The following is a 13,594-nucleotide window of genomic DNA, read 5'->3' as shown; positions in this document are numbered from 1 at the left end:
GCTCCAGACAGGCCTAGAGGCCCTCCCTGCCTGCATGGGGTGCAGGAGCAACCACAAGCTGCATTATAGAGGGGCTCACCCCCATGAACCCCCACAGTGGTGGCCTGGCAGCCAAACCCATTTTGTATCTAAAAATTAAAAAAAGTTGGACAAAGGGCGTCTCCATCTTGAAGTGCTCTCTCTCTTACTTACCTGACATTACAGCCTGTTGCTCCTGTTAAGCTGGAAGGCCTCTGATTGGCCGTCCAGCTTTGAGAGCCTGTCTGCCATCCTTAATTGGATGGCGAATCAGTCTCCAGGCTAATTAAGGGGGCGCCCCCCGTGAAAATCACAATGAGTGGCTGTTTTCCCCCTGGGGGCGGGTTCGGCACCCGGAAACAGTCTCGATCTCTGTTTCCCATCACTGTAGGAAAAATTCAGCCCCCAACAATCATTTCTAGCCTCATGCTTCAAAGTGTTAAAAACAAAAAGTTGTTTGAAATGTGCAGCAGATTGTTCAGCACCTAAAAGAGGTCGGAAAAGGTTAATGTTTAGGTGGATGCCTTTATTGGAACTCAGCTATAAGGTTTTATTTTAAGCTAATTAAAATAAAATATGCTGGTTTAAAATAGTTAAATTAACCTACTCTCAATCCGGTAATTCTCTGCCTGTCTCTGAATTGTTAGGGCTTCCAGGACAGAAACAGATGTGATAATGAGTCGGTTTTGTCTTTTGACTGCAAAATACACGACCTGTAGAGATTATTGTGGGTGTATTCAAAAAGGTTTCAGTTTGCAAACTAATGTAATGTATCTAGGATAGGATCCCCAATGAAAGGTATTGGACTCTAAAGTTGCATTGAAGTTCCCACAACTACTTTAATTTCATATTTAAAACATCTGCAAATTTTCCAGAATAAATTACTTTTGAAATATTATGCCCTCAGCATCACATCCGCCTCAGTAAATTCATCTCTGTTGTAAACTGTGCTTTTCTGTAATCGACTTTTCCTTCCCCGGCAATAACACACTAACATTAGGAACAGGAGTACACTATTCAGTCTCTCAAGCCCTCTCCACTATTCAGTTGGCTAATCTGCACCTCATTTTCCATTTTCCTCACCATTGCTCCATATTTCTTGATACCCTTACCCAACAAAAATCTATCAACAAATCTATCAAAATACTACATACTGGAAATCTGAAATTAAAACAGGAAATGCTTCAACAACTCATCAGGTCTGGCAGTGTCCGCAGAGAGAGAAACAGAGTTGGTGCTTCAGGTCTTTGACCAAGCTTTCATCTATCTGCCTTTAAAGCTCCATTGTCCCTGCAGGCACAGTCTTTTGGGGGAGAGAGTTCCAAATTTCTACATCCTCTGCATTATAAAGGGATCAAATAAAGGTTAATGTGCAGCTTAAGTTGTGAGAGTCCTGTACCACTGCACTCTTAATCTAACTATTTGTATTCATGTGGCATGAGGCCTATATTCAAGTTAGTTTTTCAGTTGTTGGCTTTTCAAGGGGCTATGACAGTCTTTTTTTGAAATCTGTTAGTGAGCTTTTTCTAATTTCCTAGATTGGCATGAAAAGGCCTTATCTATTCTGTTGTTGACCACACTGATAAAGCTCCTTGTCCTGACTCTCATGTCTTCCTGTTTGTAGGGAGTCTTTTGACAGTCCAATCAGTATTCTGGCCTCTGCAAAGTCTGCAGTGCCACAGCTTGTGCCTTTCTCGTGGTTCACAGACAGCAGCAAAGGATCAACATCCTCCAGTGGTACCATGTCACCCACCTGCTCTCCGAGGATGTCCTCCCAGGGACTCATCCCGAAAAAGTCTGCTTCGCAGGTGGGGCTGTCGTTTTCTGTTTAAATTGATTTGGAAAGGATCAACAGGTTTATGGGCAGTTGAAAATGTGGAAATTATTACATTTTCTACAAAAGGAAAGGCTTAGCTTAAAAACTGCAAAAGATAAATCTAATATTGTTGCTAAATCACTTTAGTCTGGTGCTGAAAGTTTGTGGCTACGTATTTTTCAGGACAGTGAGAAAACTGAGAGCAGTCAGACAGACATATTGACATAGGACCAAATGAAACACAATGCAAACATTTGTATATTATGAATGCATTTAATTTTATAATTGGTTAATAAGATTTAGAAATAAAGTCCAAATACATATATATAGCAGCACTTTCAGTACCAAGGGATATTAATGGAATGTTTGGGAATTTTGTTCTATTGTGAACATGTAGTAATCATTATAGTAAATAATTGTGCTACCGGCTTTCTATACTATAGCTGGAGAATAATAACACCTCTCTGCTTATAAAGATGTATTTTCTTCATGCAAAAATATCCTTTCCTTTAAGGAAAAAGAAAAAGAAGAGGTTTGTACCATTTTGATGTTAATGGCATAATTCCCAAGTAGTGCGATTTACGTATCTCAATGCGACATACCTTATGTTGTGTGTTTATGAGCAAAAATCAAAGGGTTTGCCAAACACATCCCCAAGCAAATAATATTATCCCTTTAATAACTGGATAGTAATTAATTTCCAGTACAGGATATTTTAATCTATTATAATCCTGACATCTGTTTTTTAATATAAACAGTGAATATCTTCCAAGTCTAATTTTTCATGTGTGTGTTACAACCGACCGCTCCAGTCAAAGCCCCCAATCAAAATATACGATTCTGATTGTGGTGGGAGAAACGCACTGTTAATTCAATCCCGTCCCTCCACAGATTGCCTAACATATCATTTTAAACTTTCCAAATTAACGAAAGACCCAGCCAAATTGTACCATCTATTAACCTCCCTGAATGAGGCTAACCAAACCAGGTGTCTTTAAATCAACAAATTAACTGTTTAATTAGAAAAACTAAATTCTTAAACACTACGAAGATATAAACAACATTTAAAATAGAAAAAATTAGAGTCCTTGCAAATTTACGCTCCTGCCGGATGTGAAACAGTCCAAGGTTGCTTGAAGTCCTCACAGCCGTCCGATGGGAAAAAAGGTTCTTCAACAGTAGAACATTCCATAGTCTAATTCAGAAGTCGAAATACTTGCGATGAATTTCAACAATTAACAATTTGCAAACACTTTTTAATGAATCAATTTGGCTTTAGAATTTTTGAGGGATGAAAGATTGTCACAGTCTAACTTCCCTTCCTTCAGTTTAAATTATCAGAGATCTCTGTTTTGGCTTGTCTTTTTAGAATTGTGAGAGCGAATAATAAATAAACAGACTAAAGTCTCTTCCTTCCGTTTAAATGGTCTGAGAGTACTCCTTTCAGGAGCTAACACACAGCTGTCTGTTTGTTTTTTCCACTGTTGGAACAGGCTGCTTCCACTTTGAGCCAGTTCAAAATTAAATTGTAACAAATGTATCTCTCGATGCTCAGTCCGATTGGCTGTATCCAAGGCAACGAGGATGCACTCTTTGAATCGCAGTTTCCGAATGGCTATATCCCGGGGCAACAAAAATGCATTCTTTGACTCAGCTTCTGGAGCCTGCTGCCTTAAAACAGTATGGCTCCTTTTCCCAGCCTTAAAGGCACACCGCATTCTTCCCAAAAAAAAACTACAGGAACTTAACATGTGGTATTCATCAGTCAAATGTTCTACTACATGTCTCGGCAAATCTTAGTGGGATAGAGTTTCCACTTGTTTACACCAGAAATATCAGCGCAATTCAGGCGAAATCAGCACAAACGATCGATGAACTTTAAACGTATGTGAGTTACGCCCAAAACCATTTGCGCTTTTGTTTTCCGTGATCTTTTACACTGGTTTAATATTCTGTTTGCTGGATCGGCAACCACCCCCCCCCCACACCCCCCCCCCACCCCCTCCACCGAGGCCAACATTGCAGGATTCTGCTGATTGCACTGGTTCGAGGAGTCTCTTCAAATTAGGCTCATTTTCATAGGCACACATGCACTAGCAGGCACATTCATATCAAAAAATAATTTATTAAGGCAAAAGCAAAATATTTCAGATGATGGAAATCTGAAAAGAAAAAAGAAAATGCTGGAAACACTCAGCAGGTCAGGAAACATTTGTGGAGAGAGAAACTGAGTTAACATTATAGGTGGATGACCTTTCAACAGAACTCTTGTGAAGAAACTGATGAGCGCATGAATGAAAGTAGTAAATGGTTCAGTAGAGTTTTTTAAGTAATTTTCAGTGATTTTAGATTAAGTCACTCACAAATAGAGGACTGAACGCTCTTTTTAAAAATGTACATTTTTTGTGAGAAACCCATTTTCAGCTAATAAAAACTGCAGCAGGTTACCACTCTTAAATACATTAATGAATATTTTTAATGGGGGAAAAATAAACAATTACATTCTATTGTGCTGCCTGATTGGGCTGGTTCATGGAAGATTTTGCATTTGTGATTATGCAAATGATTTTTATCAGAAACTTGAAATGTAATCTACCCAGCACAATTTCAAGTGCACTTTGGATGCAATTTCCTAATTGTGCCCAAAGCAGAAACTCTACCCTAGTGAGTGTACAAAGTTGCAGAGGTAATTTCTGCAAGTCCTGAGGTTATAATTACTGACAGCCTCACCAGGCAGTAACTCTTTATCTAAAACCTTGTTCTTAACTACATCAGATCCACAATGTTACATTATAGGCACTTACCACTCAACATCAGGACTGGTTTTATATAGTGTCAAGGGGCTTCTAACATTATGGACTTCAAATAGTCTAAAAAGTGTAAAAATTGCCTGCGAGGGGCTTCCTCACAACAGGATTTAGTGCTGAACAACATAGCTATTTAAAGTAACTGAAGTAATTAGCACCATTCTGGGGCTCTTTGTACTGATGAAAATGTAACTGCTCTAGAATCTATTTTAAGTTAATAGAATTTCAAACAATCAATATGTATTGGATTCACCAGTTATTAAACTTCTGCCAATGACAACATGTCCCAGAGGTTCCTTTATGTGCCCACAATGTTGGTTAAATATGTTAAAATGATTCCTTTTGAAATATTAATGAAAGCTGTGAAAATGTTAGCACACTCATGGCTATTTTTTGAATACCCTTTGCCGCACTTAGCAAAATTTCCTTTATTTGAGCTCAGTCATAAAATTTTGTACTAATGCACAGAGAATATGTGCAGAGTATTGTGACCCAGTAAGAGAGTATATTATTTGCAGGCAAACGCTGTTTCTGTCAGTCAATCTCTTTACAACTCCGGTTATATAACTGATTGGACAGATTCTATTGTGGTGAGTGATCTGCTTAGTCAATTACCCACCCAAGCCATGAAGGTGAAAATGACAGTCTATGTTCCTTTTATAAAAAAAAGTACAGGGAACTGTATTCAAGAATCTAACACACTTGTAGACTTAGGAAACTCTATAGAATGTAACATAAGCCTCATCTATGTAAATTATAAAACTATGTAAGTAGGAGACATACCTGGAAAGTGCTGCTTCAGAATTGACTGGTTAATGAAGGCATCGGGAGGAATTTTTTCTGATCTGATCCATAGGGAGAGGATCAGTTAGAAAGTTGTGGGGAACCCATAATTCAGGATTCCTCCGTACACTGTGAAGGAGGAAGTACAATTTGGCAGGGTGGGGGGAGGAAGGTGGGAGGGTAAGGTCAATCGGGGATTAGGGGTAGGAGCAGAGAGGAAGGGAGATCGATTGGGGTGGGGTCAATTGCATGGGTGGCCGATCCCACAGGGCCAAAGATTGGGGCCTGAGTGAGGGGAAGTCAGAGGCCTGATGGTGGGGGGAATCGGAGACCTGAGGGGAGGATCGGAGGATAGAGCGTGGGTGATCAGAATTCAGAGGTCAGGGGTGGCTGGGGTGGGGAGGGGGATTTGGGTGGATCAGAGGCCTCATAGAGATGGGGGGGAAGCAGGAGCCAGGTGGTGGGGGGTGGAGGAGGGGGGGGGGGGTGGTGGGGTGATAGGCCAGAGGCGTTGTAATGGGGGTGGATCAGGGGCATGCCTTGGGGGCAAAGGCCATTATGGGAGGGTTCCCGATTGTGGAGGTTCTTCGGGCAGGGACCTGAACCCAGGAGGTAGGAATGAAGGCACTTACCTCCTGAATGCACCAAGTACTCGCCTCGATAAAGCTGCTGGGTTCCCCAATGCTTGGGAAACCTGACTGACATAAATTAAAGTTTAAAACCAGAATGACAATAAGACCCACAGCATTTCATATTTAAAGTTCCAGCCTGCCCCCTTGGAGCGGGTTGGCTGCCCACCCAGGTTCTGGTCACAGTTAAAGCCAGAAATGGGCAGGTTGGAGGTGAGTTTGGGTGGGAAACAGATTTTTCAGATTTTAATTGTGAATTGTGACAGAGGTGGGGGGTGGAGAGCCCATCGCCTTCCATCACACTGCAATTAAGTCGGGGGCGGGAAAGGCCGAAGACAACCTTCCCACCTCAAGGCCAGTTGAGGCCCTTAAGTGACCAATCACTAGCCACTTCAGGGCCTCTTCCTGCCGCCTCCAGAATTACACCAGAAATGGTGGGGGGGGGGGGGGGGAATGGGGTCCTCCACCATGCGGGAGGTCATCCTGTAAAACAAGGCAGCCTCCATGCGGGCTTGTGGGAGGGTCTTCCATGGGCAATCTATGGCCCACAGAGAGCTCCAGTGGCAAAGACTGCCACTCCATGAACACATCCCACTCTCAACGCCCACCACCCCATCCTCCACTTGCTGGGGCCTGCCGGATTGGCCCTGCCAGCCCCGCCACACTTGCCTTGGGTCCGGGGCTCCTGCGATGAGCCTGGCCCCAGGCCTAGTGTAGGACCGGCAGTGGCCACTGCACCCAGTGGCGCTGCTGATACTACTGTGCTGCTGACCCTCTGATTGGCCGGAAGTGCTTGGAGGCGGGATCCCCATCCTTAAAGGGACGTGGATCACAACACTCGGGCAGTTAATTGCCTGAACACCGTTGAATTGCACCCATGGTTGGGGGGTGGGGGGCTCCAGAGAGCTGTGGTGGGGTTCTCCTCATCTTTTCGGCCTGGCACTAGGGACCCTGCCAGCTCGATTAAATTCAGTCCATTGTTTCCAGTGGCATAACTGTCAATAATCAGAGGACATTGACTTAAGGTAAAATTAAAACAGAAAATGCTGGAAATACTCAGCAGGTCAGCCAGTATCTGTGGCAAGAGGAACAGAATTAATGTTCATCAGAACTGGGAAAAGTTAGAAATGCAATAGATTTTAAGCAAGTGAAAGGGGGAAGGATGGAATATAGAACAAAAAGGACGGTCTAGGGTGGGAGACAGGAGAGTTTAAGTGACAAAGCGATTGGTGGTGCAAGGCCAAAGGGAGTGGTACTGGTATAAGAAACAAAAGATATGCCGAGAAGAGGTGTGAATAGTACAATGAAGAACAACTACCATCTGAAAGCAAAAACAAGGGAAAAACAAGAGTGAAACCTAAACCTGCAAAGAAAGGGAACAAAATGGGGTCAGAGGTTACGGTCAGAAATTGTTGAGCGCAATGTTGAGTCTGGAAGGCTGTAAAGTGTTGAATCGACAGATAAGGTTCTGTTCCTCGAGCTTACATTGAGCTTCATTGGAACACAGCAGGAGGCTGAGGACAGAGAGAGAGCAAGGTTGAGAATTAGAATGACAGGCAACTGGAAGCTCAGGGTCATGCTTGCGGCCTGAACAGAGGTGTTCAACAAAGCAGTCACCCAGTCTGTGTCTGGTAGAGGAGAAGGCATTGTGAAGAGTGAATACTGTATACTAAACTGAAAGAAGTACAGGGAACTTGTTGTTTAACCTGTAAGGAGTGTTTGGAACCCTTGGTGAGCAGAGAGGGAGTGAAAGAACAGTTGTTGTATCTCCTGCACTTACATGGAAAGGGGCCGTGGGAAGGGGAGGGAGTGTTGGGGGTGATTGATTTAGCCATGTGAATACCTGAATTTTAGGGTGTTCAAAATCAAATCTCAAAGGAGGCCCAATACTTCTGTATTTTACATTTGATCCATTAATGACAGCATAAAGTGCAATGAGTTAAAATCCATATAACACCTCATCAGTTTTTTTTTTACTTTCATGATGTTAAGGTACATTTCTGTATTATAAGATCCCAGTTAATGAGCCAAAAAGTACCAAAGACGCAGGGAGCTAAAAATAATTTTAGTTCTTCTCTCGAGCTCTGTACTAGTGTTTTTTCTGCTCCGGCAGCATGAAGGCACTTTGACACTTGTAGTTCCTGACTGATGAGTGGTTTATCCATGATGATTATTCATTGATCTCTGCTTTCCATGTCCAATGAGGAAACAAAGAGTAGGAACTCAATGGAGAAAATAGAAAGCATTATAAAAGACTTGCATTAGAGACTATAGGGTGGAAATTCCCCAAAATGGGCCCTGCACACAGAGCATGTTCCCAATCTGAGAGGACTGAGGTCAGATCAAAATCAGGCTTTGGGTCCCATTAGTATTATCTGGGCAAGCTACCGGCACTTCGTGTGCTTTGCTGGAAGTGGCCCAAGGATAATTCCCGCCGGGTGGAGGGAAGGCCGATTGTGGGCTAGCAGTGGCCTTTGGGTGTGCTGTGGAACCAAGAGAAGCACTTATACTCCTTCTGGCACTATGTCAAACCTAAAACAAATCTAGCTTTTTTGTGGCCGCTACTTGTTAGGTCGCATCCCTGCCTGCAAAACCTGAGTGGAGCAGATCTGATGCATGCACTGCTCAAGGCTGCCCAATTTCCCAGAGGGGTCCAGGAACAGCTGTTAAGCCCCTCATTAGCAAATGCAAGGGGCCTAGCACATATCTGGGGCAGCTGCTTAAAATACCTGAAAAATGCCTTACCCAATATCAGATCCCTGAAATTGGCCTCTCATTGCATCTGTTTTATACCTGTAAAATAGGCACAACGATGTCTAATTTCTACTCCAGCAAAAGAAAATTATACCAGGGAGGCGTTTCATTTAAAAAAAGGAAAGAAAATGAGAAGTAGAGAAGAATGAAACCATAGAGAATGCAGTGAAATCAGGGATGCCCAGAGGCGTGGCTGTGCCAGGCAATTCTAGTACTCTGGTCTAAGCAGTATTGAGAGAAAAATATTAGAGCCCTCAGAATTAATGTTAGGAGTCACAAGCATGTCATAAGCTGTTCATCATTTGTCTACCAATTTCACTAAATCTAATTTCTCAGTTGAGGTGTGTTACTGTGGTGATTTTACATTTAATGTGGCTCAACGATATTAAGCATATCAAATTTGCAATTTTTAAAAAATATCTTAACCCTAATGGTTAAGGAGTGTAGGTTTGTGTTGATCTATTTCCTAGAAATGAAAATTACATCCTCAAAATGGCGATCCAGGAAACAAGGAGGCGAAAGATAATTGATGCAGTGCCATGAAGATGACACAAATGCTCTTGTTAAACAAGAGTCTTTCATTATTAAACAAGAGCTCCTTTGTCACAAGCTACACTGTGTCTTTCTTGCTTTGGTACGATGATTTTATTTTATGTATTATAAAGGCTAATTATATACATTTTGCAAATTAAAATAAAATCTCCAACATACATATTCACCTACAATTCAGACCTTACATTCTGGAAAAGGAACATATACAGCTCGGGCAAGTCTACTGATCATCCCTTTCACAATGTCATGTGCAATATACTGCTCTCATATGCTGCTGCCCAAGCTCTGACTGACATCTGAGTGTGCACGGCTATCTGCTGCTTTATTTAGCCTTGGGAGTATTCACATTCCCCTGAGTACCTAATGTCTCATTCAAATCCATGGCATGTGGATATTTTCAGGCAATTTAATTAATGGGTTTTCAATATGTAGATTTTTACCTAAAGTGAATCTTTTTTCATATGAACGTTTATTCATTTAAAAAAAAGATTTATTTTTAAATTTAAAATAGCTGTGTTATTTATTGCGTGTATTTGTCATTTGTTCACAAGTATCTGATTTATTTGTAATATTGAAACTTAATTACCATTTCTAATTATACTATAAATATGTAATAATACCTAATGGTGTAGCTGTACCAAACTAATATCAGAAGTTAATGCCTAGTAGAATGATCTTTTTTGGCCTCAGTAAAATTCTTCAATTAGTGTTGTATTATGATGAGTACATGCTGTGCATATTTCAACCAGGGACTAAGTTGAGAATACCCACTTAAGATATTTTTAACCGGGATTGGAGGGAGGAGACTTTCATCCTGGCTGCCTGGGCTCGACTTCAACCCAGGTTACTGAGATTGACAGCACTGAACTGCCCAATTTCCTGTGATTACACCACTGATGATACAAAGAAAGGATAGTAAGTGAAGAAATGTCTTGAACTCTCAGCACAATAGTGCTGCTTTATTGGCTTTAGCATGGCCATTTATTGCTTGCAAGTAGAAATAGATGGCACAAGCAAGGAAAGATGCTTTTTCAATTTCCCCCCTCTCCCCAAAGATCACAGATATTTTTCAAGTATAGCTGGAGCCTTTCGCAGCTGAGAATCATAGCTGCAAGAAAGGATCTTTGTTTTATTTTTAAATAGAAAATAACAACAATTAACAACAACAACTTGCATTTATATAGCACCCTTAACATAGCAAAACATCCCAAAGCACATCACAGTAGCATTAACAAACAGAATTTGTCACCAAGCCACATAAGGAGATATTAGAACAGATAAGGGTAGGTTTTAAGGAGAGAGAGGTAGAGAGGAGGAGAGATTTAGGGAGGGAATTCCAGAGCTTAGGGCCTCAGTAGCTGAAGGGACACTCACTAATGGTGGAGCAATTAAAACCAGAGATGCACAAGAGACCAGAATTGGATGGGTGCAGAGATCTTAGTGTGGGGAGTTGTCAGGCTAGAGGAGATTCCAGAACAAGACAAGATCAAAGTTATCCTTTTCCATTTCCAACAGTGTGGAAGTCAAGTGTCATTAAACCATCTCCTATTCTAACTCAAAATATTTTCTAGGATGTAAAAAGTGGAGAACCGAACAAACTAGGAACATTCAACAAAAGTGAAAGGTAGGGGAACCAAAGCCAGGGCTCCTGGTATACCTGAGGATTGGGAACATGTCAGAATTCTGCAAAGGAGGACCAAGAGAAAGGTTAAGAAGGGGAAAATAGAATATTAGAGTAAGCTAGCGAGAAACATAAAAACAGACCGTAAAAGCTTCTGTAGGTATGTAAAAAGGAAAAGATTAGTAAAGACAAATGTGGGTCCATTACAAGCAGAGTCAGAAGAATTTATAGTTGGGAATAAGGAAATGGCAGAGACACTAAACAAATACATTGTGTCTGTCTTCACAGAGCAAAATATTAAAAACCTCCCAGAAATAATGGAGAATCAAGGGACTAGTGTAAACGAGGAACTGCAAGTTATAAATATTACAAAAAAAACTTGTGAAATTATTGGGACTTAAAGTAGATAAATTCCCTAGACCTGATGATCTACATCCCAAAGTGTTTAAAGAGGTGGCTCTAGAGATGGTAAATGCATTGGTGGTCATCTTTCAAAATTCTATAGACTCTGGAATGGTTCCTGCAGATTGGAAGGTGGCAAATGTAATCCCACTATTTAAGAAAGGAGGGAAAGAGAAAACAGGGAACTGCAGACTTGTTAGCCTAACATTAGTCGAAGGGAAAATGCTAGAATCTATAATAAAGGATGTGATAACAGGACACTTAGAAAATAATGGTAGGATTGCGCAGAGACAACATGCATTTATGAAAGGGAAATCATGTTTAACAAACCAGTTGGTGTTTTTTGAGGATGTAACTAGCAAAATAGATAAGGGGGAACCAGTGGATGTGGTATATTTAGATTTTCAGAAAGCTTTTGATAAGGTCCCACGCAATAGGTTAGTAAACAAAATTAGAGCACATGGGATTGGTGGGAATATACTGGCATAGATTGAGAGCTGTTTAATGGACAGAAAACAGAGAGTAGGAATAAATGGGTCATTTTCGGATTGGCAGGCTGTAACTAGTGGGGTACCGCAACGATCAGTGCTTGGGCCCCAGCTATTCACAATCTATATCAATGATCTGGATGTGGGGATTAAATGTAATATTTCTAAGTTTGCGGATGACACAAAACTAGTTTGAAGTGTGAGTTGTGAGGAGGATGCAAAGACACTTCAAGGGGATTTGGAGAGACTAAGTGTGTGGGCAAAAATTTGGCAGGTGGAAAACAATGTGGAGAAATGTGAGGTTAGCCACTTTGGTAGGAAAAACAGAAATACAGAATACTTCTTAAATGGTGAGAGACTGGGAAGTCTTGAATTTCAAAGGGACTTGGGTGTCCTTGTTCCTTAGTCACTGAAAGCTAACATGCAGGTACAGCAAGCAATTACGAAGGCAAATGTCGGCCTTCATTACAAGAGAATTTGAGTATAGGAATAAATATGTCCAACTGCAATTAAATAGAACCTTGGTGAGGCCGCACCTGGAGTATTGTGTGCAGTTCTGGTCTCCTTACCTAAGGAAAGATATACTTGCCATAGAGAGAGTACAACGAAGGTTCATCAAACTAATTCCTGGGATGGAGGGATTGTTCTATGAGGAAAGATTAAATAAACTGGACCTTCATTCTCTGGAGTTTAGAAAAATGAGAGGTGATCTCATTCAAAAATATAAAATTCTTACAGAGGCTCAAAAGGGTTGATGGAGGATGGATGTTTTCTTAGCTGGGATATCCAGGACCAGGGGACACAGTCTCAGAATAAGGGGCAGGCCATTTAGGACTTAGAAGAGAGGGAATTTCTTCACTCAGAGGAGGGTAAATCTCTGCCCCAGAGGGCTGTGGAGGCTCAGATGTTGAGATTGAAATTGATAGATTTCTAAATATTAAAAACCTCAAGGGATACAAGGATAGTGCAGGAAAATGGTGTTGAAGTAGAAAATCAGCCATGATTTCATTGAATGGTGGAGTGGGCTCGAAGGGCTGAAGGACCTACTCCTACTCCTATTTCTTACATTCTTATGTTCCTTGGATGATGGTGATAGAGAATACAATGAAACAAGAAAAGAGGGTGTATGATGTACGTCAGTGAATTCTTCAATGGAGAACAAGGCCAAATACAATGGGCTGGATTTTAAGAGCCCGCCGCCGATCTCTGGTGAGCTCAAACGCCCGTGCAGGCCGCATGCCAAAGAGTCGCCGCAATCTCCCGTGTGCTGGCTCATTTAAATAGCCTGGGGGGCCCACCTCCCAATCACGTGGAGGGGGCAGGCTGTCCATCCCCAGCAATGGCGTCAGCTGCCTATGCGCAGGCGCTGGTGCCATTTTTAAAGGGCAGCCAACCGTGCCGGCAAATATAAATTTTTAAAGTACATCCCCCAAATGTTATCACATAAATTTCTAACGCCCCTTTCCCACCTTCCAAATAAAATTACATTAACTATTTGCCCTTCTCCTCCCCCAAAACACTTACCTTTTAAATCTGATCCTTCTCCCCACAGACTGCACAAAGTTTAAAGTTCACTCCTTTCCACAGTCCCTTTACCCATTATGTTTATTTGACCCCATTTCCCCCCCCCCCACCCCATGCACTGAAAATCTTAACTCCTCCCCCCTTCCCACTAGTGTCATGCCAGCTTTCCCCGAACGGGACATTGAAAGTGCAGGAGTGCT

At 41.7% G+C, this 13,594-nt stretch overlaps 1 protein-coding gene across 1 annotated transcript in view; it reads left to right on the top strand.

The window, feature by feature from the left end:
* ppp1r9ba (protein phosphatase 1, regulatory subunit 9Ba) overlaps positions 1–13,594 on the top strand; it is a 473,359-nt gene that overhangs the window by 404,269 nt on the left and 55,496 nt on the right. Inside the window, exon 17 of the mRNA XM_068013062.1 lies at positions 1,643–1,826. Within this exon, the coding sequence (XP_067869163.1) occupies positions 1,643–1,826 (184 nt within the window). The remainder of the gene's footprint in view (positions 1–1,642; positions 1,827–13,594) is intronic.

This window comes from Heterodontus francisci, chromosome 33 (genome assembly GCF_036365525.1).
Source record: "Heterodontus francisci isolate sHetFra1 chromosome 33, sHetFra1.hap1, whole genome shotgun sequence".
Lineage (NCBI taxonomy): Eukaryota > Metazoa > Chordata > Chondrichthyes > Heterodontiformes > Heterodontidae > Heterodontus > Heterodontus francisci.
The sequence above is the reverse complement of the archived record's forward strand: the minus strand, read 5'-3'. Positions and strand labels throughout refer to the sequence as shown.